General features: G+C 38.9%; 2 protein-coding genes across 3 annotated transcripts; both read left to right on the forward strand.

Moving 5' to 3' along the window:
• The first annotated feature begins 488 nt into the window (after positions 1-488).
• On the forward strand, positions 489-6,433 carry LOC106965289 (ATP-binding cassette sub-family B member 9-like). Of its 2 annotated transcripts, XM_015061295.1 has the most exons (10): positions 519-675; positions 1,115-1,152; positions 1,249-1,320; positions 1,418-1,615; positions 1,697-1,825; positions 2,457-2,645; positions 3,598-3,771; positions 5,055-5,214; positions 5,642-5,778; positions 5,865-6,433. In XM_015061295.1, the coding sequence occupies exons 1-10, from the start codon at positions 549-551 to the stop codon at positions 6,177-6,179; spliced, it is 1,539 nt and encodes a 512-aa protein (XP_014916781.1). In that variant the 5' UTR covers positions 519-548; the 3' UTR covers positions 6,180-6,433. The 2 variants fall into 2 exon arrangements, with proteins under 2 accessions (XP_014916780.1, XP_014916781.1); XM_015061294.1 differs by having other exon boundaries at positions 489-675; positions 1,115-1,320.
• A 2,461-nt stretch (positions 6,434-8,894) lies between these two features.
• vps37ba (VPS37B subunit of ESCRT-I a) lies at positions 8,895-23,788 on the forward strand. Its single transcript, XM_015061296.1, has 4 exons — positions 8,895-9,089; positions 14,301-14,472; positions 21,749-21,831; positions 23,032-23,788. Exons 1-4 carry the CDS (start codon positions 8,985-8,987, stop codon positions 23,527-23,529), a joined length of 858 nt encoding a protein of 285 aa, XP_014916782.1. The 5' UTR covers positions 8,895-8,984; the 3' UTR covers positions 23,530-23,788.
• Positions 23,789-24,310: the final 522 nt, after the last annotated feature.

Below are 24,310 nucleotides of genomic sequence, written 5' to 3' on the forward strand. Positions count from 1 at the left end.
AGGTTGTTACTACCACCAGGGAAAGAACTAAAACATGCAGGATGCCGGCCCTCGAGGACCCACTTTGGGCACCATCGGTCTACATCTTTAAGTAGCTGCCAATTAAATGTATTATTAAACTGTTCTTACCACCAGCATGTGTGAACACCTCTGTAAAGGGTAGGCTAACAAAGATAACAAATTTTGTTGGCTGAAATATTGTTCCAGAAATTATTGCGATAAATGATAATATTGTCATTTTGAGACCATTTTCAACTAACACAATAATAATGGTAATAAAGGCATACTAAAGCAGTCTCTCAAACATCAAGAAACTTTAATTTCTAAAGAACATGTAATATTGTAACTGGAAAAAAACATTTTAAATATCAAAATACCCTGGCCAAATTAGCAGGTGGCTAATGCCATCTACAATCATGTGGTTTTCAGGTTTTCTTATATCTATGTTTACAATTTTAGTTTGTTCTTTTTATGCGAGCAGCTGCAGATGCGTGTTGACCCACATGTCAGTAGCACCCCCATTTACTCTTTTCTTTCTCCTCAGCTCGATGGCCATTGGAGTGCGAGGAGGAGTCTTCACCCTGACAATGGCGAGATTAAACGTTCGGCTGAGGAGCCGCCTCTTCAGGACCCTGATGACGCAGGAAATTGCCTTTTTTGATGAAAACCACACCGGTAATGAAGAAGCACATCAAGGGGCCAAGATTGTCAAGTGTTATGTGTTTCCCAAAGCTGATGACACCAGTTTTACTTTCATTTAAATTCATGAAATTCATTTTCAGATAATTTTTTAAGAGTGTTTGAAGAGCATTTATGCTGTCTTGCTTAATTGGTAGATGCATTTTAATATCATCAGCAAAACAATTGAAGAGAATGCTTTGTTTTGGAAAATTAGAACCCAAAGGTAATATGTACAGATAAAATTGTACCTTTGATAGCGGCCACTGGAAAATAAAATACTATAGTCCATGTATGAAAGGCTGCTGAAAGCTCTAGTCTAAAACCACAAAAACAGCAGAACTTCCTGAATCACACTTCTCTGTCGGTCCTGATTTCTCCCTTGGTGTATTTATTTTTTTCTCTGATGTTATGACCTGTCCCTGTTGGCCCACAGGGGACATCCTTTCACGGCTGTCAGCAGACACCACCCAGGTGAGCGACCTCATCTCCCAGAACGTCAACGTGTTTTTGCGGAGCGTCATCAAGGGCACCGGCTTCATCATCTTTATGTTTCGGATGTCCTGGAAGCTCACACTGGTCACCATGATGGGATTCCCTTTCATCGCTCTCGTCTCCAAGCTTTACGGCGAATACTACAAGGTAGAGCAGTTCAGCCTCTTTGCTTCGCAACATACCTGATGTCTAGCGTGGTACAGCAGCCATAGTGTAGCTAAAAACTGAAATCGGTTCCTTCCAGAAACTGACCAAAGAGGTGCAGACGGTCCTTGCAGAAGCTAACAAGGTCGCCGAAGAGACCATCTCAGGCATGAGGACAGTGAGGAGCTTCGCCAATGAGAGCAGAGAGGCCAACTCCTACTACGCCAAACTCTTGGTCATGTTCCAGCTCAACAAAAAGCAAGCCCTGGCCTACGCCTGCTACATGTGGTCCAGTTGTGTATGTTCTGCTGCTGCAGCTTTATGCACATTGTTGAGGTTTAAGGCGTGAGCACCACTGAGCTTGGTCTCTGTTTTCCAGATATCAGAGCTTGCTCTTGAGGTGGCTGTCCTTTACTACGGAGGCCATCTTGTACTCACCGACCAGTTGAGCAGCGGCGGCTTGATTTCCTTTTTTATTTACATGCTGGAGCTGGGAGAATGTTTTGAGGTACTTCCTTAGTTATTTCATCAGTTCTCTAGGACAGCAACAAACGATTATTTTGATATTCTGTTATTCTATTGTATTCTGGGCACATTTTGCAGATTTTTCATTTAACATTGCCTTTTTATACAATGTTAGAAATGCACTAAAATATACTAATAAACAATTCAGTTCGATAAGGTGCTTAATAGGGGTTTATTTTTTTAGAGAATTTGAACCAGGTGAAGCCAAATCACTTGTGTAGCTTTCGATAAAATGTATTTACAGACCAAAGTTTTTTTTTTTTCTTTAATCTTTATCTTAAATGAAAAATGTATTTATTTTTGGCTTAATTACTTCCCTGAGGTTGTTGTTCTCAAGCAAAATGGCATTTTTATCTTCAGGATTATTTACAATTAATTGAATTAATCTTGATTCATTGAATTAATCACAGTTAATTGGATGAATCCCAAATCATCCAAATAATCATGATTAAACAGATTAATCACAACTAATCACAATTAATCATTAGCCGTGATTAATCAAATTAATCACAATTTATTTGATTAGTCACTATTAACCTGATTAATCGTTTCAGCCCTAAACAGTCAATCATGTTTGGAGTCGTAACAGAAAACCTGCCCTGCCTGCCTTTCAGAGCATTGCGTCGGTCTACAGTGGCCTCATGCAGGGGGTTGGAGCAGCTGAGAAGGTGTTTGAGTATCTGGACAGGAAACCCAAACATCCAGCGGATGGCACCGAGGCTCCAAACTCCTGCACTGGTCTGGTTGAGTTTAAAGACGTCACCTTCGCTTATCCAACACGGCCAGAAACTGACGTCCTTAAGGTTTGTCCTAGGAATCCTTTCAATTTTATGGATTAATCAGATTTTTGGTTAGAATAGTCAAAATCTTACAAGAATACGTCATAATATTACGAGAACAAAGTCATACGACAATATAGTCTAAATAAGACCAAAAGCCTGTTACCAGAATAAAGTTGGAATATTTGTAGAATGGAGCTGTAATTTTAAAAGGGATACAAGACAAAAACTAACAAAAAATTTAAATGACAAATACTGAACATCTTGTGAAGTTATATTTTGGCATTGTTTTGACAGATATATTCAGATTCTGCATCAAATATTTATCAGTTGCAGGACTGAAACTACTGAGTCTTCTTAGAAGAAAGAACCATGGACTGGGCGCTAACTATGTCGATGCATTTTTTTTTCTCAATGAAACAGATTTTTCTGGACGTTATTCTGGTACTAATGTTTTTATTCTGCTAATATTATGACTGTATTCTCTTAATTAAACACACATTCTCATAGCTTAGCCCTAAAGCTCCTTCATAAAAATCCCCAGAAGTGATGATTGAAATAAACTTTTTTGCTTTTTGCAACTATTTTCTGTCATTCATAATTTCTATTTTTGAAAAGAAAGTGAGAAATTTATTTTACTAAAATTGGAAATAATATCCACTATGAAGAAAAATTTGAGATTTTTTTATTGTCTAGCCCTACCATCTGTAACTTTACCTTCAATATCCACAATTATGAGCTACTCTGTGCCAGTAAACTACAGTGAAGTTTGTTTTTGCAATGTTACAATATGTAAAAAAAAAGTTTGAAGGAGTTTTACAATACACGTGAACTCAATTCACTTCAATTTTCAGTCCATACATTTAGCTAAGCTGTGTTGTGTGTTTAGCTAAACTGTAGCCATATAGTAAATTATCCAATAAGTCTGACTTGTTTATTATTTTAAGATATTTCTGGGATACGTTTCTTTTTGCAGGGAGTGTCGTTCACTCTGCGGCCCGGAGAGGTGACTGCCTTGGTGGGGCCTTCAGGCAGTGGAAAGAGCTCCTGTGTTAGTCTGCTGGAAAATTTCTACCTCCCTCAGGGAGGCCAAGTGCTGCTGGACGGGAAGCCTGTTAATGAGTTTCAGCATGACTATCTGCACTCCAAGGTGAGCATTTGCAAAAAAAGGTGAAACTAACAGAAGTTGTGAAGTTGCTAGCAACACACTAAGAACATAGCAGCACATCTTTGGGTTGTTCAGTTTCAGACGAGTAAAGGTTTCAAACAGACTCCTATTAACTTACAAACCCAAAGTAGAGATTTTTGGCCGTAGTGGAAAACATCACATTTACTAACTGTCCAACACGAAGGTGGAGGAGTGATGATTTGGTTAGCAGCCACAGGTCCTGGATGGGCACCTTGCAGTCATTAGGTGTACTTCTATCTACTGGTTTGGAGCAAATAAACCAGGCAACGCAAAGCAAAACTTTGTCAGATGTTGATGCTGATGTGAAGGTTGCAAACTAGCATGGACCTCATATCTCATAAAAATGTAGAGTCCTCCACTCTTTGGAGGTTTGGACTTAAACGGTTTCCGAGCCTTCCATCGCCACCAGTGGATGGGAGAGATCCACCATTCCCATCCCAGCTTGGAGTGCCTCTTGTTAGCCACTCTAGGTTGCAGCTCTCCCATTTCACCTGGAGGTTTGGACTTTTAGATTTTCAGTTTTGTGCCTCTAGTAAGGCACAGAGCCACCAGTGGATGAGTTCACTATGCCAGAACTTATTGGCAAATGTGTTTCCATCTCCTCTTTAACGCATGAACTCTTTCAGAAAAGCCAAAAACTGTGAGCGTAAACTTTTTGAAAAATGAAGTGCGACATTTTGAATTTTGCCGTTTCTATCAACCTTTTGTAATGCGATACAAAAGGCTATTGAACCATTGGCTTATTTCAGAGTCAAATGTGAGGCCATCTGTTTGACTACTGCAGCTTGGCTCAAACTCAATAATGCAACATAAAACCGATCCCTAACATGGAATATCAGAAACAGGAAATTAAAAGATATGCTGTACTCACTGAATGTTATTTGTCTGTCTTAAGTAAATGATGAAACAGTCGAATATGCTGACAGTTATTGTTCATCTCCTTTTACAATTTGAATATTTACATTTTTGAATTTTGAACTTAATTATTTGGAGCTGACATGCTTTGTGTTATAAAAGTAGCAATAAATTAGTTTCCAGGTTTGGAATAAGTCTTTATTAAGGACTAAATACACATTTTATTCTCCTCTATGTGAAGCACTTTGGGAAAAACTCTGTGCTGGCCACATGGATTGGCAGCTCTGGTACACATAGCAAATAATTGTACATTTCCAGGTTAACTAAGTTTTAGAGCACATAATTATATCACTGTTCAATTTTTCTGTTTATTATTTTTGTGTCTGCAGATTGCTCTGGTGGGCCAAGAGCCTGTGCTGTTTGCCCGGACCATTAAGGAGAACATCTCCTATGGACTGAGTGATGTCTCTATGGAGATGGTGGTGCAGGCCGCCACCAAGGCTAATGCTCATGACTTCATCACCACCCTCCCCAAAGGCTACGATACAAGTAATTACCAAATCTGTTAATTTTTTTTCTAAATAAATCGCCCCTTTTTAATTGAAATTGTGAAGGTGAATCAAGGAAGTCAACAAAAAAAATAAAAGAAACATGTTGGAAATCTACTGGAGCACAAGTGGGACTTGAATGATACCTTTCATTATTGCAAGATAAGACCTTTGATCTATGCTGTTCAAAGAGGCTTTTTTTTTATTTTATTTCAGTAATTTTTAACCTTTCCATACACAAGTAAAAGACAAAACTAACACATAAATAAACAATCTTAGAATTCCTTTCAATAAGAACACAAGGTGTAGACTGATTTATTCTTTTTGCTTTTTAATAGATATGTCAATGTCAAAATCAAAACAACAGACTTTCCTGTATCATTTCCTAAAACTATGCAGAAAATTAACTTTGTGTTTTTTTTTCTAAGGTGTTGGGGAGAAAGGCTTGCAGTTGTCTGGGGGACAAAAACAAAGGGTGGCTATAGCCAGAGCTCTCATCCGCCAGCCACGCGTCCTCATCCTGGACGAAGCCACAAGTGCTCTGGACGCAGAAAGTGAACATATTGTAGGTGAAGTGCTGTTAAATGCAAGGCATCGTCATTATAAATACCGTATTTATGGAAGCGTGTGTGTGAATAATTTGAACTGCAGGTTCAGCAGGCTTTGAACAGCATCATGCAGGAGCACACAGTGCTGGTGATCGCCCACCGGCTCAGCACGGTGGAAAAGGCCGACAACATCATCGTGATCGACAGGGGCCAAGTGGCCGAGCGGGGGACCCACAGTCAGCTGATGGCCACCGGCGGCCTCTACTGCAAGCTGGTGCAGAGGCAGGTCCTGGGCATCGAGACCGGGGCGGAGGTCCTCAATCCGTCGGAGACTGTCCGGTGGAAGTCTGACAGAGGGCGGAGGAGACGAAACAGCAGCAGCAGCGGGAGCGAGTCAGAGCACAATAAGTGCTACTGAGATCGAGCAGCAGAGTGCAAAATGTTGTCAACATGACAGGTGAATGATAATCAAGCTGGTCTGGTCTGGGCTACTGTGACAGGAAACAAAACCCTAAAAGTCAAAGCACTCCACTGATATCCAAAGAGATTGTCACTTTAAAGGTTCTGTTAAAAATTCCATGTCTTCTTACTTAACGGCTTTGTTAAAGTAGTACAGGGGCTCTCAACAGCGTACAGTGTAAAATAAAATAAAAATAAAAGCAAGATAAATAATTTCACAACTTTTCTGTATAAATTGACAGATATTTTGCACTAGGGCTGTCTTGATGCAACTTTTTCACTTCCGATACGATACCGATATTGCAGCTTTGAGTATGGACTGATACCGATATTCACTCTATATAACAGCACAAATTATGACTACTTTTATTACTTGACAGTAATAAAAGCATTTCTATCCAGGCACTACTGGATAGAATGCTGGGCGGGACTAAATGCTGGAGTGGAGTGCTTCTGTTGGCGTGTTTGAACTGGAGATTTTAGATGTGGGCCGGCCAATACAATCTGATGCTCAGTTTTTAGCGTATATCAGACCAATTTTTGATATTAATATCGTATCGGGACAACCCTTATTTTGCACAACTCAAACACAAACTTGGAAGAAAAAAATATATAAAAATGTAAAATGTGCAATAGCCCAGTTGTATCCTCAAGAGCTGGTGTGCTGCATGTTTTAGATTATTCTCTGGATCAGAGTATCGGAATAAAACTAAATTGTTTATTACGAGAACATATAGAATATGATCAGAAGGTAATTCAGCCAATAATTCAACTGTATTGGACCTGTACATTTTGAGAGCATCTGTTCATACAATGTTTTAATGCATCACAAGTCTTGAATGAATGTTCACTAAATGCTTTATCAGCTTAAAAAAAGGGATGTGCTGCTGTCAATGCACTTTTTTTTAGCAATACCTCATCGATATGCCACTGTCACTGTTTTTTACTTTGAAGCTGTCTAGCTGTTTTTTAACTTCTGTTTATTTACTGAAAATGGTAAAAAGGTGTGATCGTTAAGTATGTATAAAAAATGTGTGATCTCCCCCTTGTTTTTGAAGAAAGTTTTAGTTGTAAAGCACAGATATAGAGCCATACTCATTTACAGCAAATATTGTAATGGCAACTACTTTAGTGCTTCCAGTTCTGTAAAGATGTGGTATAAATGCTATGTTAAGTGCACGTGTGTGTATTCTAAAGTATACAACTACAATGGTTTTTAAACAGAAATTTTAATTTATGGTGGATTATCTCTAATCCACACGGGATAAAATAAATAAATTCAGATGACAAAAATCAGTTCAAACATGTAAATGGAAGTTATTGGGATGTGTCACCAAAAACAAACTATAATCTCCAGATTCATTGACATTGACTAAGGTGTTCAGGATCAACTTGGGGAAATACTCATGTTTGCCATGAATTGGAAGAAGCTGCACAGGGGTGCAACTTTGTACTTTCTGAGGTGTATGCAGACCACTGTCTGCATACACCGGCCACTGTTACAAATCAGAATATTTACACATGCATAAACAGCTAAATGCTTACTAGAAATAATCTTATACCATTGCTTCAGGCGCCCCCTCTAGCCCAGCGCCCCTGTGCCTTGCATACTTTTTTTTTTTTTTTTTTTTGCGCCACTGTAGTTGGAATACCTGTGTGTCATAGTACGCGACTAACTTAATTTTACATTTCTGTGGTCTAGAAAGAAAAGCCCTGTTCCAAAGTGGACACTTTCAAACTCGTGTTAACCTTTCCTGCTTCGACCGACTGACTTTAGCCGAGGTCTTCCTCCGGGGCCGAAGTTGTTATCCTCGGGGGAAAACTTCTGTACCTTTCAATTTGTTTGGTAGCTGCTAGCAAGTGAGGCACGCCACAGAAGTCAGTGGGAGCACAATTCGGGCTTCAATTTTTTTGCAATGTACACTGTAGCTCACAATACTGTTCCTGGTCGCTCTCCGGCTAATTTCTTAAACAACGCTTCCGCCCTGCGGTCTCAGGTCAGACGGTGCGTAGAGGCCACACTCGCGCACCGTACGCGTACATCAGATACTCACTACACTGAGTTTGCCATCACACGAGTTAAGACTTGACTAAAATTCCCTGCTGTCCACGGAGACATGCCACATAGCTTCTTGAAAAAAATGTTAAAATCCAGAAATTTGGTCGCAATTACAAGAACATTGTTTGGATGGTGGGGTTGGAAACGACAATATTATGCTGGGGCATTGCTTTACTGCTTGTGGTAATGGTTGGAATATTAGCCAAGAAATGCAAATCTATTAACTTAATCTCAAATCAACATTAGAAACACGCGGGTGCTCTGATAGGTCCATCAGACTTTAAAAACATTATCGGTCTAATAAAAGCCGATTGGCTTGAAGTGGAGTGGTCAAACATCCAGCTAAAAATAATGGCAGACTTGTGAATTTCTTCTAAAAAATACTCTGGAGTTAAGTTGTGCTGTTTGTCTAATTTTTATTTTGATTAGTGTGTAATGTGTGCTTAAAGTTACCGAATTCTTGGGTTTTCAAAATGATTGAAGACGTATGTTGCATAAGTACAAAATCAGAATGCCTTTCATTCATTCTTCACTGCTCGGGAAATTTCAAGCTTTGCTCTCAGTCCGGTTCCTCTTTTTTCTGAGCGCACTTGAAGGCATCACGGGGCCTGTACACACTACTTCCTGTTAAGGAAGCGCAGTCAGCTGTCACAATCTGAGAGGCGAGAAGAGGGAGCACAGGCGAGAAGAAACACAAAAGCCAAAATGTCCAGCTTTTCCACCAAGTTCGGCGGCTACACGATGACTCAGCTTAATGAATTTCTAGAGGACGACGAAAAACTCTTAAAAATGGTTCAGGAGATGGATGAGGTTAGTTAAAACCACTCGTTGTTGCAGTCCGAAATGTTAGCTCTTCATTCTTTTTTTCTCTCGGTCACTGTTTTTTTTCCTCCTCCTTCCTGTCGAGCCTTTGTTGTGCTTTTCCCAACATACGCTCGGTGCAGTGACGGAAATAGCTTGAAATTACAGTTTGAGTCCAAGTATAAATATGTAACGAGTGTAAAAAGGTCTACTGAGTTAAGAAAAAAAATAAGGGTAGTGAAATTGTTACCCTTGATGCTGACTAAGAGAAGCATTGTTTAAGTTTTAACAGTGATAATTCACAGTTTGCCTCATTGTTTTCCTGAAACAACCCTCCTCTCACTGAGCCAAGAAGCTATGTAATGTTTATGAGAAATGATTTTTCTCTTAGTAATGGTCACGCCAGTTCGTGTTTATCAAGGTAACTGGTAAAAAGATAGCATGGCTTCGAAGTAGTGTCGGCTACATGATTACGTGATTAACTTCGGTCACAAATGAGCCAATCAAAGGCTGCTTGTGTGTGTGCAGGTACACCGATACTGTGGGAAAACACGACTAAGCAGCCTTTAATCGGTAACGGCGGCGTGCTCAGAACTATAGTACGGCCTGACAACACAACTGACTCTTTTCACTTCAAAGTGTCGTTTAAAGAAAAATGAAACTCAAAATGTACTTCTGCAGTTCGATAAGCAGGCAACGGAGCATGGTCGACTCCCCTAAGGGTTTATTGTTCACACAAAAACAAAGGGCCAAAATCCACTAAACGGATACAAACAAGCGATAATTTGAATGTAACTGGATAAATATGTAATTGTTTAAAAATGTGGAATGCATAATTCAGTCTGGAATGTATCAGGAAATGAATATCAACAATGAATTTTTATTTCTATGTTTAAGATGTTTTACATATTATGTATAGCCCATGTGCTGTGGTTCACCATACTTATCTTACTTTTTAGTAGTGAGATAAGTATAGATATTTTTTTTAAATAATGCAAAATCTAAATATTTAAATCAATACAACAATATAAAACAAGATACTTGGAATATATTGTATATACCTAATGAGTAAAGTTAAGATTACAGAGCCTGAAGTTAACTCATATAGGCTCTGTTAGCCTGAAGTTAGGAGTGCTGATCAACCAATCAATCAACTGAATTGGTTTTAAGCCAATCCGCTTAAAACCTTATGAGATTCTTACAGTGTGATAACTGAGAATATCAATATTTATGAAAAATTTTAAAGTGAAAAGTAGCTAACATTGCCTAACTGCTTTTAAAATTTTAAAAGCTAAGGTTTGTGATAAACTGTCAAAAAACTTTATAAAGAACTTTAGACCAAATGAGCAGAAAAAGTGTTAAAACCATAAATCTCAACAAGAGTATGTTTCCCAAATTTAAATGGAGCATTGCACAGAAATGGAACAAAGTTTGAAATATTTAAAAATGTTGTATAATAACTGCAGATTTTAAGTGTTAATTTCAACCTGTATTTATTTAATGAAGCATTTCTGATATTGGCATGGCTTAATATTGTACATATCTGTATACTTTCCTTGTAATTGTTTCTAATTGTCTCTAAATGAGCCTGCACCTGCATTTATTTAGTGACATTCACCTCCAGATTATGGCTCTTTATACACACAGCTATTGGGTTCATATCTGAACTCTGAAATCAGATGCTCTCATTTATTATCTACCTAGCTTAGAATCAACAGCCTTGATTTGTTTTTTCCATCCACAAAGCCATTACCAGCTGGAGCCACCGGGAAGGTTTACCCTGAGGCAGATATTAACTGCAATAAAAGGAGGAGTTTATTTATTTTTAGTTTAATTTTGTCATATTTGTGCATCTGAGTGTTCTGTCTGGTTTCTTAAATGGTTTGATTCTGTCTTGGGCTTTACCATCAGCCTGAAGGGAGGCTGCTGGTGTTTCACAAAACTGTCCAACAATGCCTCTAATTCTTGTTGTTGGGTTTACTAGTGAAGCCTAAACATGTCTGCCCCCCCTCCCCTCAATCTCTCCCCCACTCACTTCCCCCTTAAACTTCACCAAACGCATATCGTCAGGGCACAGGAATTTGACTCGTCTGTTGTCATGGCGCTCGGGGTTTCTCCCTGGCACTGTTAATTTGATCTTACTTTGTAGGGAGGTGGTGCGGGGGGTGGGGGGGGGTGACTTGCTGTCAGAAAACATGCTAATGGCTTCCGCTCCTTTAGCTGCTTGTAGATCCAATGGAGCTTATAAGATCACAGCATGGTGCATCTTCTTTTAGAAACACCAGTGAACATGTTTTTTTTTTTTTTTTCCCCTGTCGCTTCTGCTGCTTAACATCCACACCCAACATGTTTGTCTCCATAGTTTCGTTTTCCTCATCCCACAGGTTGCAGGTGAGGTGAGGGCGGGGAGGTAGGAGGAGGGGGGAACTGTTCTGTGCAGTGACGCATCACCTGTTGACTCAGGTTAGTTTATGCGATCATGGAAGAGGATTTGCGAGGTGCCTGAGTCAAAGGTGGAGCTGTCCGGGAACAGGATGGAATCTTACTGGTATTCCGGATCGGAACAAAGACACGCCGGGTGTCAAAAGGCAACGACAGAAACCTGAGATTGGTGGGAAGTAGAGTTCATAAACTGAACTCAAACATCCTCGGACTCCAGCATTTGCTCCCCTTTGAATAATGCAAATTGACATCTTGTGAATTTGTTTAGCTTCAGTGTAGCTTTATTTTCTTATGTTCTTGCGCAACTCTGCTTTGCTTTTACTGCATAAGTTGCAGGTACAGTGTGCCACTTCTTCTGGAGGTGAACTTTGACTGGCTGACGCATATTAAGCTGTAAAACCTGGTAACGTAAGCCTCATTTATCTGCTCTAGTTCAAGTTAAAGTGCGTGTATTATCTTTACAACATCACCCAGGCTGTCCTTAAACACCACAGTCTTACAATATATTCCCCAAATATTAACATAATACTCTTTTTCTATCATTTAATCGCTTCTATTTATTTAAATTATAAAATGAACTGCTGATATAACTCAGGTGATTGTTTACAACAGATTTCCATTCCATTGTTTAGCTCTGAGACATTGCAGATGGTCAGCTGCACTTTTCATAAAGTTAGGGGCAACTAGTTTGTTTCCGAGACAATTTGATTTGTTTGGGCTTCACACTTTATAACTTTGGTTTCTCAGTTCAGTTTGTACAGAAGCATTTTTATTTGGCAGTGTATGTGGTCGTACAGAAGGCAGGAAGACAGAAACCAAATGTGGGTGTCGTTTGGAAATAAGGATCCTGAAAACTAAATATTATTCCAGAATGCTCTAGGAACGACTGCGTCGGTCGTTTTTTGAAAATGGATAACGCATTGTGTTTCAGATTGACTAATCTGAAACACAATAAATGATACTAGAGCTAAGCTGTGTAATGCTAACCAATCAATAGGCAGAAGCTGAATCCCTAAGACTTCAGCTTCTGCCGGAGCATGTCGCGTCAGCGCTCCAATCAGAATATCCGATGGGATTCAGTTCTTTCGGAATGAACTTGTTATCCGAACAGCCAGCATGTACACACTTGTTGTGTTCATGTCATTCAGAAAGTGGTAAATTGACATGACTGTGCTCGATGCTAATGTATGAAGCCTGGTGCGTGTAAACACACGATAATCTGATGAATTTGTTTTGTTCCTAAGTAATTTTTTTCTTTTTTAGTATGATCAAGGAATGCCATGAATGTAAACTTTACTGTTGTGGTGGTTTTGCTTTTGCGGCGCTGATGGTTTGGAAACATTCCCGCCCTCTTATCTGCCATATTGTTGCCAAAGTGCCACCCTGTTACACTGAACATCAGTAACGGACTCTTACCCAACCACTCACAAGTGGAGCTCTGTGGTCGATACAGGAAAGTGCTCAGAATAGCTTTACTTTATAGACGGTAAGAAACCTTACAGAACATTTCCCCCTGCAAACAATCACAGACAGAGCAACCTCAGTGCTCCAGATGGCTTAAAGATTTGGGTTTTCTTTTTTGTTTTGCTTTTTTTAATTGCCACTCATTGTACAGCAAGAAAGCAAAGGAGTTGCCTCAGGATGTGCTGGGGCAAAGTTAGAAAATCATTTTGAGCTGCTTTTCCTGCATGACGTTCTCGGAAGGCTTCACAAGGGCCGAGGTGTCGCTTTATATAACAGATTTCCTACTCAGTCCCGGTTATATTTGTTCATCTGACGTGCTGAGTGGATGTGTGAAATGAGTCATTTGATAAGAAGTGTGACAGTTTTTTTTTTTGTTTTTTTTTTTAAATTTGTCAAATTTGTCTTGATAGTTTCAGTTTAAATTCACATTAAACCAATGTGCTCCATTCGTCACCACATTATGACGGAATGGGGATCGCAAAAGAAATAAAGAATTCAACTGTACATTACATGCATTGTAATAAATATTACAGATGCAGCATTAAATGATTAGATATACTGCAAAAGATTTTAGTCTCCCAACTAGAAGCAAAGTAAAAAAAAACAAACCCACAAAACTGACTCTACGGCGGTAAATCAAGTATAGATCAATGGAAGTGTAAACCTGACTCAAAAGAGCAAACTGTACTTTGAATTTTTTTTGTGCATGTTACGCAATCATCATTTTTGGATACCAATGGCTATTTATTAAGACAGTGATTTGTTAAAGATGTGCTCTTAATTTGACAAGAAATGCTTTCTGTTCCTAATCAATTATTGCATGATAAATTAAAATTGGCTTGATAATCTGTATTCTGATTATCAATACTTTTTGAAAGGCAATTTTGTTTTCAAACCCTTTCTAATCAGTTTTATTTATGGTTTTGGATGTGCGTGTATGATCGTTCAATGCCTTTTTGTTTGGGTGCGTTTTTATTTTGGATTGTGTTCTGTACAAAATTAAAGTTTATTGGTCTTTGAGAAGGCAAACTTATTATGCCATTATCTTCATATTTGTTGAAAATGATCTCAGTGACAATATCATCATTTATCGCAATCATTCCTGGGACAATTTATTGTCCAGCAAAATTTTTTATTGTGACATACCTACTTGTTCTCCTTTGGTAGGAAAATAAAAAAGAAACGTTCAGGTTGCTTTGTTCCTTCTCGTTTTGGGGGTTTCAGCAGATGCGAGGCCAGTATTAGTTGATGCCAAACAGTATCATTCACCTGTGTATCCAGGTAATCCTCTGACGTGTTTGGTGTCTATTGCAGGTCCAGGAGGTCCAGCAGAACAAGGAGAAGACCCTAGCCAATAACCGAACCCTGGCCGAACAAAACCTGACCCTGCAGCCCCAACTGGAGCACAAGAAGGAGCAGCTCACCAAGACCTACAGCTGCCTTCAGGAGAACTTTGAGTCCTATCAGCTCCGCAAGTCCAAGCTAGGTATTGTAGCTGCATGCGCAGAAAATACTGGGAACCATTCTTTATTGATTGGTTTTATACCAGGACTTGAATTTTTAATGCTACTCGCTTCTTTAGACATTTGAACACACTCACAAATGAAGTCATAGGAAACGGATACTTTAACGATGCATTAAAGCAGCATGGCTTTAGCTTTTATTCCCATCTCACTTGTCCATTTAGTGTCATGGGCTGGGTTTAGAAACACAGTGGAGTCTGTTCTAGTCCTCAGTGTTTATCGGGGCTATTAGATCAGTGTTCATTTGAAAGAAAAAAACCTTATCCTACCTTACAGCAGAACCTTCAACTGCAGTTTAGATAGATTTACACTTGGTTTTCTAAGTGCTTAACCAGTTATTTTAAGTAAAGTTTGATGTTTATTTGTTTAAATGTGGATTATAATCTATGGTATCAGGAGCTAAATCAACCAGTGTCTGCCAGCTGGATTTTCTAATCATAAAACTCAAAGCTTGTGCTGTGGTGAAAAGTTTTCTGCTTGTTAATCTACTACTTGACCCACTTCCACCACCTTTAAAAACTGTTAATAAAAACAGCCAGAGTGTTTATCTTGAAACGTACCAACCTTTTCCTTCAGCCATTAAAATTAAAAAGTAGATGTTTTATAAAGGTGTGAAAGTGTTATCTGATGACGTTTGAAGAACGGTTTAGCTGTGGCTGCTTTTAGAAACACACTGGTCAAAATGTTGTCTGATAGATTTTATAGCTGCAACATATTTTCTGTTTAAGAACTACAATATTATAAGAGGTTATAAAACAACATTTAAATGTTTTTCCTTTATCTGGCCTTCCTGATCAGAGTGGTCCTTCTTTATGTTTGGAGCAGGAACGATGAGGAGTCGCTGTGAAACCGAGTTTTACTGATATTTTTAAAAAGGAACTATAGCAACTATAACTAACTATAGCGGCCTATGCTATTAGTCAATGGAGCTACCATTACTAAACATCAACATGTAATTATGTATAATTAAAGTACTAAAGAGTAAGTTGATTTAACTGTTAAAATATTTAACTGTTGGCTTATACTTCTATTTCTAAAAGTTATGGTGTGTCGGATTTGGCTCGCAGGCTTCGCGTTTGTATTCTAGAGAGTGTTTATCCTTACCTTATCTCTGATATTTATAAAAACTGGCTAACATTTCAAACTCCAGCATGTTCTATTCAGAGAAATATTGCGAACTTAAAAAGATCAAATAAAACAACGCTGCTGTACACTGTTTAGTTTTCATGTTATATTATTTTCTAATGCCTCGTGCTCTATCCCAGCCCCAATGAATCACAGACATGTCCCAACTTGTTGTTTAAGAAACAGTTTCATCTTAAATGGGCTTCCTCTATATTCCGTCTTACACTCCTTAGTGACACTGGAAATGGCTAGCATTAGCTGTGTTTCCATTACAAATATGCGCAAAACATCGCCAGTATTCCGCTAATGTCAAACACTCCCACAGTTTTGCAATTGCGGTGTTTCCATTAAATAAGAAACTAAATTAAGAATTGTATGTGAAATAGTTTGTTCATGCGATAAGTCATTAAAAAAAACACTACACTATCATCCTCCTACCATTTCCTGTTATCTTGCTTGTCATTTACATCAGTAGAAACATCCAGTTGTTGATCATGTTACTCGTGTGTTGTGAAAAAAGTGTTTACATTGCAGTTTTGTGAAATACACTGATTTTGATGCAGCTGAAAAACCACCTCATCCTTCCGCAAAAACATTTAATTAAAAAATATTAGACTTTTTTTTCCAAAATTAGTGCGTTTCCATTAAGCAAATAAATTTTCACACCTCTAATTTGAGCAGTCTTAAGGATAATAAAAACACAGCCATAGATTCTTCCTACAATAACTACTTCCACACTAGAGTACTGTTTTCAGGCAATGTTATGTTTTCTTACAGTCCATTAATCAAACAGGAAACAGGCTGATGAAGCTAAAAACCCATATTTCTGGTAAAAAGGAACTTTTTTTTACTCATTTCCACTGGTTTCACTTATATTAATATATATTTATTAGGAGACACTGACATCAGAATTAGATTCAATTTCAGGTATAATTAATTTACACACATAAAGACCTCTAAGCCAGCGGAGTGAATGGCAAACTTCTGTCCTGTCTGTTGGCTTCCCTCATTTAGTTAGTACCTTAAAACTGCAGTGAAATGTCAGTGAAGTAGGAATGCAGCTAAAACTATTACAACTTTTATAAATCAGTTAAAAAAAACTGATGATGAAACTTTCAGGTTTTTCTTGTTAGGGCAACATATGATTAAAGAATTGGCTGGTTAAAATCTGTATTCTTTCCCTATGTTCTCTAATTACTCATTAAAAGACAATGCTTGTGTTCACCAGTTCAGTAAGACGTGTTGGCATGACATCATCTTCAGCTATTCTTTAAAAAGGAACTTTTCCAAAATGGTAGGTGAACTCAGAAACACTTCAGTTCTTTTTTTTTAACCTCTTTGTATTTATTTTGTTGACATTACGCATAAGTCATAACCTGTTTAACCAGTTCCCTCATTTCCTATAAAAGCCTCCTGCAGCCACTTAACTCAAAGTGAGTTCTTGTTGATCGTATTCAGAGATCCACAATGGCACCAAAACAAGCTCAAGCAACTCAGTCAAGTTTTTTATCTCGTCTTAGCACTTCCTGGTAGTTGAAGAAGATGTGGTGACCTTACTTGTGACCTTGTTTACGGTCTGGTTGCCAAGCAGCTGTCTTTAAATACCATCTCTGTTATTCACTGCTAGTCCGGATTTCATCTCCTTTAAAGCTGCAGTATGTAGCTTTTATAATAAAAAAATATATATATTTTTTCTTATTTGTTGAAACTGTAACTGTCAGTTCAACATAGTGACATATGTTGTCTTCTCCCAGTGCTGCTATTGCCTTCTGAAGAAATACACCGTTCCCAGTTAAAACAACCAATCAGAGCCAGGAGGAGGGTTTTAGCGCTGTCAGTCAACCTTGTGTACGTGCTGGTAAATGTGCTAATGGTGTAGAAGCAACTCACTGTAGCATGAAAACCATTTATCTGTCCATCGGTAGTGATGCTAACTAGCCTTAGCATTCACAACAGGCTCTGTTGACAGGGAGGAACCGCAGAGAGCAAGCAGCACACACATGGACATGATTGGCAGCGCTAAGACCTGCCTCCTGGCTCTGAGTGGTTGTTTCTAGTTAGCAATGGGAGATGGTAGAACTAGATTTTTTTGTTGTTGTTGTTTTGTTTTTATTCGCAGATTCTGTCTCATACCAGACTGTCACAACATGGTGACAGTTTCAGCAAATATGTAAAAAACATCCATATTTTTGATAAAAGTTGCATTCTTCAGCTTTAAGCCATCCCACCTTTTGAAACCTTACTGAAGTCTTTAATATGATTTCTAGTTTGCACGTCTAAATGTGATGGCCATTTTAAGTCTCGAGCATTTCTTTATTATCATATCTCAAAGCTGGTGGTCTGCATTTTTAATAGGCTAATGCAGCACTGTTTCTGTCTGATGACAGCAAGTGATAGCTTTCATAAAATGTAGGTTACTCACTGTCCCTCTGCCCTTCCCCCTCCCTCCCACCCACCGCCTGCTGGGCAATAGCCGTCCTAGTTGTGGATTTGCTGTCGAGCAGATGTGGATAGAGCTGAAGGAAAGAAGCTGTTTGACCCAGAAAAGCATACAGCGTACAGTACAGTAGCCGGTTGTGTTGCTGTTTGCATACAGTCGGGCGTTTGGCCTCGCCTTTTTCTGTCCTGCTGTCAAAGACCTTTCCACCCTTCAGTGTCTTGTAGCATTCCCCTCAGTGTACCATTGTCCTCCCAGGCAGGCTTTGTGGGGGGATGGAGGGACTGCCAGGCTGGAGACTTGAAAGAGTGGAGAAAGGGAGTGGAAGACTTCTTCTGAGTTGAACCAAAACCTCCCTGTTTAATGTGGAGTTGAGCTAGACTTTCTTTCTTTGTTTTTTTTTTTTTTTTTTTTTGTTCAGACAAAAATGTATTCTCTGGACAATAAAATAATGATGGCTGCCTCTTAAAAGCTTCAACCTGTATGAAGAAAGCATGGAGTTCTTGACGGTGACAGTTCATAGGTATGAGTCGAAGTCTGTGTTGCTTCTTGATTCCTTCTTTAAAAAACTGTTTCCTTCCTCATATTTGAAAGCCAACCGGGAAGCAGTTTGTGTTTTCTCGTAACATGGCACACGGCTGGTTGTGCTCCTGCTTTAACGTGAAGTTAATGAGTAACGCTCGGCTTCTCTTCTATTTTCCACCACTGATCTTGTGATCTTGCTAAGTCACTGTGCGAGCCAGTTCTGCAGGCTCATTAACCTGCAGGTGACACATTCAGCTATGCCGCTACTTCATTGTTAGTCTTTTACAGGTGGGACACCATGTTATTTCTATATTTAGAAATAAACGGAGCTCAGTTCAGCCAGATTGAACATGCACGGTCCTCCACTCTGCCAATACAGTTCAGAAAACAGGCTTGCTTTCTGTAGATTGTGTCTGAGGAGGATGCCACCATTTTTTTGTTTGTTTTGGAGCACTTGATCAGTACTTTATGATTTGTACTTTTTTCTTAAATTAATAAATGTGCTAAGATGTAGGGACACCTCTGGGCATGCTTTGTGCATGCAGCTGGCAGCTTATGTAACGCACAAAATTCCTGTTTGAATGGGAAGGGTTTAATTGGTTGGCTAGTTGAACTTTTTATTTCACCTGGAAAAACATTAAGGACAATTTCATATTCGTATTGTTTGCCTGAAAGTGCAAAAACACTTAAAAGGAGAGAGGACTAAAAAATAAGTTTTACAAGAGATGTTTGCATCTCTTGAATGTGACAAAACATTTTAACTAACTTTTTAGAGTTGACATTTTATGCTAGCCAAAAAACTGAAGTTTTTGATGCACATTCTCCAGATCTTTGCCTTATTAATGATTCTTTAAGTCCATTTTCCAAATCCAACATGTCAGAATTAAAAAGGGAAAAAGATAAAGTAACTTTGCAGTACTGCATTGTCTTGCTCCACCCATCAACCTCAAATCTAGACATGTCACAGAAAATACATGGTATTTTTAAATGGCTCTTTACATCTCCGCTTCCATCTATTGTGATGACAATTTTCTTCTTTCCTCTCTTTATTACCTGCACTGTGTGACCTTTAGTATTTTGGGTATCGTTATTTGTGTCCAATGATGGCATCTGTTACTGTGAGGCTCTGCCCAACTGGCTAAACATAACATTTTATTTATGGATTTGGTTGTAAATGGCTTTTATTTCCATTTCCGTTTATTGTTTTGGATATTGTGTTTTATTTTTCATGTTTAAAATGTCTTCCGGTTCTGTGGCGTGTTCCTAACAAAAATTTAAGTTTATTGGTCTTTGAGGGGGCAAACTTGCCACTATTAATATTACTTGAAAATGGTCTCCAAACAACAATATTATCACTTATCGCAGTCATTTTGGGACAGTTGACAGGCCTACTTACAACCACAAACTCCACAGAGTATTTAATTGGATGGATCAACACAAAATGGGTTTATAATTGCAATTTGGATTTGTTTTATTTTTGTCATTGTAACATTACCAGCACCAAGTCTTCTTGGTTGTATCTTGTTTTTTGTTTTCTAGTTGAGAGCAAAAGGAATATATTACACTTTGAAAGTATTTCAGTCTCATCTGAACCAGTGTGTCCTCTTCTGCATTCAAAAGTCTGAGTCAGTTTTATGAAAGTAATGTTCACATCAACATTTGTGGCATAATATATGATGCAGCTCTTATTAAAAATATTCAATGTTATTAACAAAATCAAGCTTAGTCTGGCCCTCGTGCACAAATGGATCAGACTACATGTTTGTGACTCGGTTTGCAGACCTGAACTGCCAGAATAGCATATCAGGTTTGACTAGAGCCTAGTTTGTAATTAAAGATCCACTGTATAAAGGCTCAGTCAAAACTTGTTGGAATGTCTGCAAGTTCACTGCTCTGCTGTGGAGATCACTAATTATTACTGTCTCATTGGGGTGTGTGTGTGTGTGTGTTTATTGAAGCCCCTGCTAGTTTTGACTTACAGTTCTGTTTTCAGAAACTGTGACACCAACAGATATTAATTTCACTTTAAGTCGCAGTGAACAGAAAGGCATCATGCCTGGTTGGTCTCTGGACCATGATTAGTTAACACCAATTCATTTTATAAAGTAAAATCATTCACACGCTTCTTTTTTGTTTTGGAAACATCTTGGTGATGAGGAATTGTACCGTATTTGGTCTACTGTGTGGAATTGCTGTACGGTGTGTGCAAACGCTAAAAAAGAACACTGTGACTTAAATGGAGTGTTTACTAGAGGTGTGGACTTGAGTTATGGGACCTGGAATCGAGTCAGACTCCAGGAACAAATTTAATGACCTGATCACAAAAAAGTGGACTTTATTTGATCTTTCACCCCAGTGACTTGATTAACATGGAGATCATTTGTTTTGAATAGAAACCTGCTTTATAATGTTTTTTTCTCAAGATCCGTTCCTTTGGTGTCATTGTTCTGGCAAACGCATTTTAAAAAAGAATTAATACATCTCCAAATAATTTTGTCATTAAGTGAAGTTTTGTCAATAGACTTATTTCAGACAGCAAACTAAAAGCTTAGGACTTGGACTCGACTCAGGGCTCCCATGCCTCGACTTTTGACTCAACTTTGAACTTTGATGCATTGTGACTTCACTTGAGGCTTGATTGAAAAAAACTGCATACATGACTTGGTTTCACTCCTGCTAAACACACGTTGTCACAATAAAACCCATCACGCATAAAGCTGTGTTATGTAACTTTAATAAACAATTAATTTTTTACACATTTGTTAAAATTATCACTGTGTTCTGACAGTATAACATGAGACAATCTGTGAGAAAATCCAGCTCCTATACCTTCTGCTTACTGCAATCTGCAGAAACCCCCCACTTGGTCAGAAACAACCAATCGGAGACAGAAGGAGAGACTTAGCGCTGTCAATCAACCTTGTGTATATGCAGATGGCAGTAGTACTGTAGGGAGAAGGCAGAGGAGCTTTTTTTCCTACTCGCAGAATAGTATCATAATCATACTGTCAAGACATGGTGACACTTTTAACAAATATGTAAAAAAAAAAGGTTTAAAAGATACTGACTGCAGCTTTAGTTAAACATGTGACTGCTTGTAGTCATTTGCCCTTTTTGCTCCTCCCCATAATCCTAATAATTCTGTTTAACAGACCACAAGTCAGGAGCCACCTCCCTGGACATTCTGCTGGCCCTGCTGCAGGCAGAGGGAGCCAAAATAGAAGAAGAGACAGAGGTAAGCATTCTGCTGCTTCCTCCATGGATGACCTCATCCATCCCGAGTTGGTGATTCATATACATTCCTCATTTCTCTTTTCTCTGCCTTGAACATTTTCATTGTTCAAATCTAAGAGCCTTGATGGGCAGCAGTGAGCCTTGACTAACTCAAGAATCACTCTTTAGTCTGCTGCAGTAACACTTCTGCAGTTCCTGTTCAAAACGCCCCACTGATGTGAAGTTGACCACTTGGAAATGTGAATTGTGCTTTCGTTAACAGTTGAGAAATTCAACCCACTACTCTGCAAAAAACACCAATTGTAGCGAGTAATTTTAGCGTACTTCCTAATAAAAACGGTACACTTGAAATAAGACAAAACTAACTTGCAAGTAACTTTTCAGCAAGATATAAGAACATGTTTTAAGTCAATAATTCCTTTGCATAGATGAAGAAGTACTAGTTCTATCATCAGATAATTTAATATATAGCAAGACATTTCCCATGTTACAAGCAAAATATTCTGCCAGTGGAACTACTACTTTTTAATAAATATTATGGAATTATTGACTTAAAAGTAGCTCCTATTTCATGTTGAAAAATTACTTTTTCTCTCGTTTCAAGTTTACTAAAATATTTGGACGAGCAACAAGATCAAAAACACTTGTTAAGATTTTGTGTTTTTGCAGTGTGCATGTCATCTGCTATGGAGAGTCTTTGCAGAGTGTGGTTGACAATTGGGTTGCTAGTTTCTAAAAGTTTAAACAGTTTGAGGGACATGAAAACAAACAGCCACCTAGTGGCAGAGAACTGTAAGTGTACATTAACTCAGTTGTCATTTCAACAGGATGTAACTGTATTATTACCATTTTTTATTATTGTATTATTACCTGATTTCATACATGGCTCCACCTTTGCCATGTATGAAATCAGCTGTTTTTTAACTTACTGAAACTATCTTGCTTTTATTTGTTTTAAATGATTCAAGGAAATCTATCATTTTGTTGTTGCTGTTAGAGGATTGGTTGTTTTGAAAACCAGGTTTTTTAAGTGTTGTTTGAGGTCATCACTTAGGCACTTAACCCTAAGCCGCCTACCAATTTATCGGTGTGTAAATGCATTTGTGACTGCAAATGGGTGAATGTGTGAAGTGTTTTGGGTGGTTAGAATGACTGGAAAAGCCCTATATAAGTAGAGTTAATTTACCATTTGTGTCTGCAGAACATGGCTGACTCTTTCCTGGACGGTGACATGACCCTGGACGCCTTTGTCGATTCCTACCAGAACAAGAGGAAGCTGGCCCACCTGAGACGAGTGAAGATTGAGAAGCTGCAGGAGATTGTTCAGAAGGGCCAGCACCTCCTCCTCCCACAGGCTGCTGCCGCGCCCTCCTCCCGACCTCAGGACTTGCCTGCCGTGTCCTCCCTTCTCGCCGACAGCAACAGCAGCAACTCCTCTCCGGTTGCCCAGCCCAGAAGGAAACCTCCCGCCCCTCCATCCCAGCCACCTCCTGTTCTAAGCTCAATTCCAACCGCTGCCCCCCAGCCTCCTTTCTTCTGCCCGCCGTCTCAGTACCCACCCATCCCTCCCAGAACAGGGCAGCCCTTCCCCAGCGTCTCTACCGGATATCCCAGCTCCTATATCTCTCAGTACCCTCCTGCTTTGCCTCAGAGGCCCCCGCCTCGCTTGGCCCCGCAGCCTGGGTTCATCATTCAATAAGCTCAAATTAAAAAGAAAAAAAAAAAAACATCCCTTTAGAGGTTCTAGTGTTTATTACAAACATTTAACAACTGGAACTCCTTCAGAGAACAATGTTTCTTATCTCATCCGCCTTCTCGGATTACGCCCCAATCTCAACACCAGAAAGGAAGATGCACATGGGTTGGTCTGGGTGCGTTCATATAAGGCATATCTCCTATAACCTGTGTGGATTACTACTCGCTCCCATCAGCAGCACTCCCATCGAAAGTTAAGAAACGACAACAACAAAAAAGAACTGTTGGGACCATCTCAGGTCTCTCTCAGCAGAGAAAAGGGAGCCGACCAACATCAGCCTTGCAGTCGATAAGCCGAGACTTGATGATCAGCGCTCTGTCTCCAGTGCTCCACCCCCTCCTACAAACATGTTCCGTTTATGGAACACTAAACTTTTTTTTTTTTTTTTTTCCAAGAAAACTGTTTAAAACTCATCTACATCACAACATGCTAATTTACCTGTTTATGCAAGCCAGGAGAGACCCAGATTACTGTGCAGTTTTCATGAAAATATCATTTTCCAGAATATATTCAGGCAAAAACTGCATCTATGCTGTGATTTTTTTTTTCTTTTAAAATATGAAAAAAAAAAAAAATTAAAAGGTACCTAGGAATATTTAAATTTGAGCATCATCTGTAGATGTTAAGACTAATGGAGTTATAATAATAATAGTCAGGATATACTGAATAACATGTAAAGGAGGGATTAGGTCAGGGTTTCTCCAATTTGCAGATGAATCTAGTG

This window comes from Poecilia latipinna, unplaced genomic scaffold (assembly GCF_001443285.1).
Source record: "Poecilia latipinna isolate Pla-1442-1.1 unplaced genomic scaffold, P_latipinna-1.0 Scaffold1797, whole genome shotgun sequence".
NCBI classification, from domain to species: Eukaryota; Metazoa; Chordata; class Actinopteri; order Cyprinodontiformes; family Poeciliidae; genus Poecilia; species Poecilia latipinna.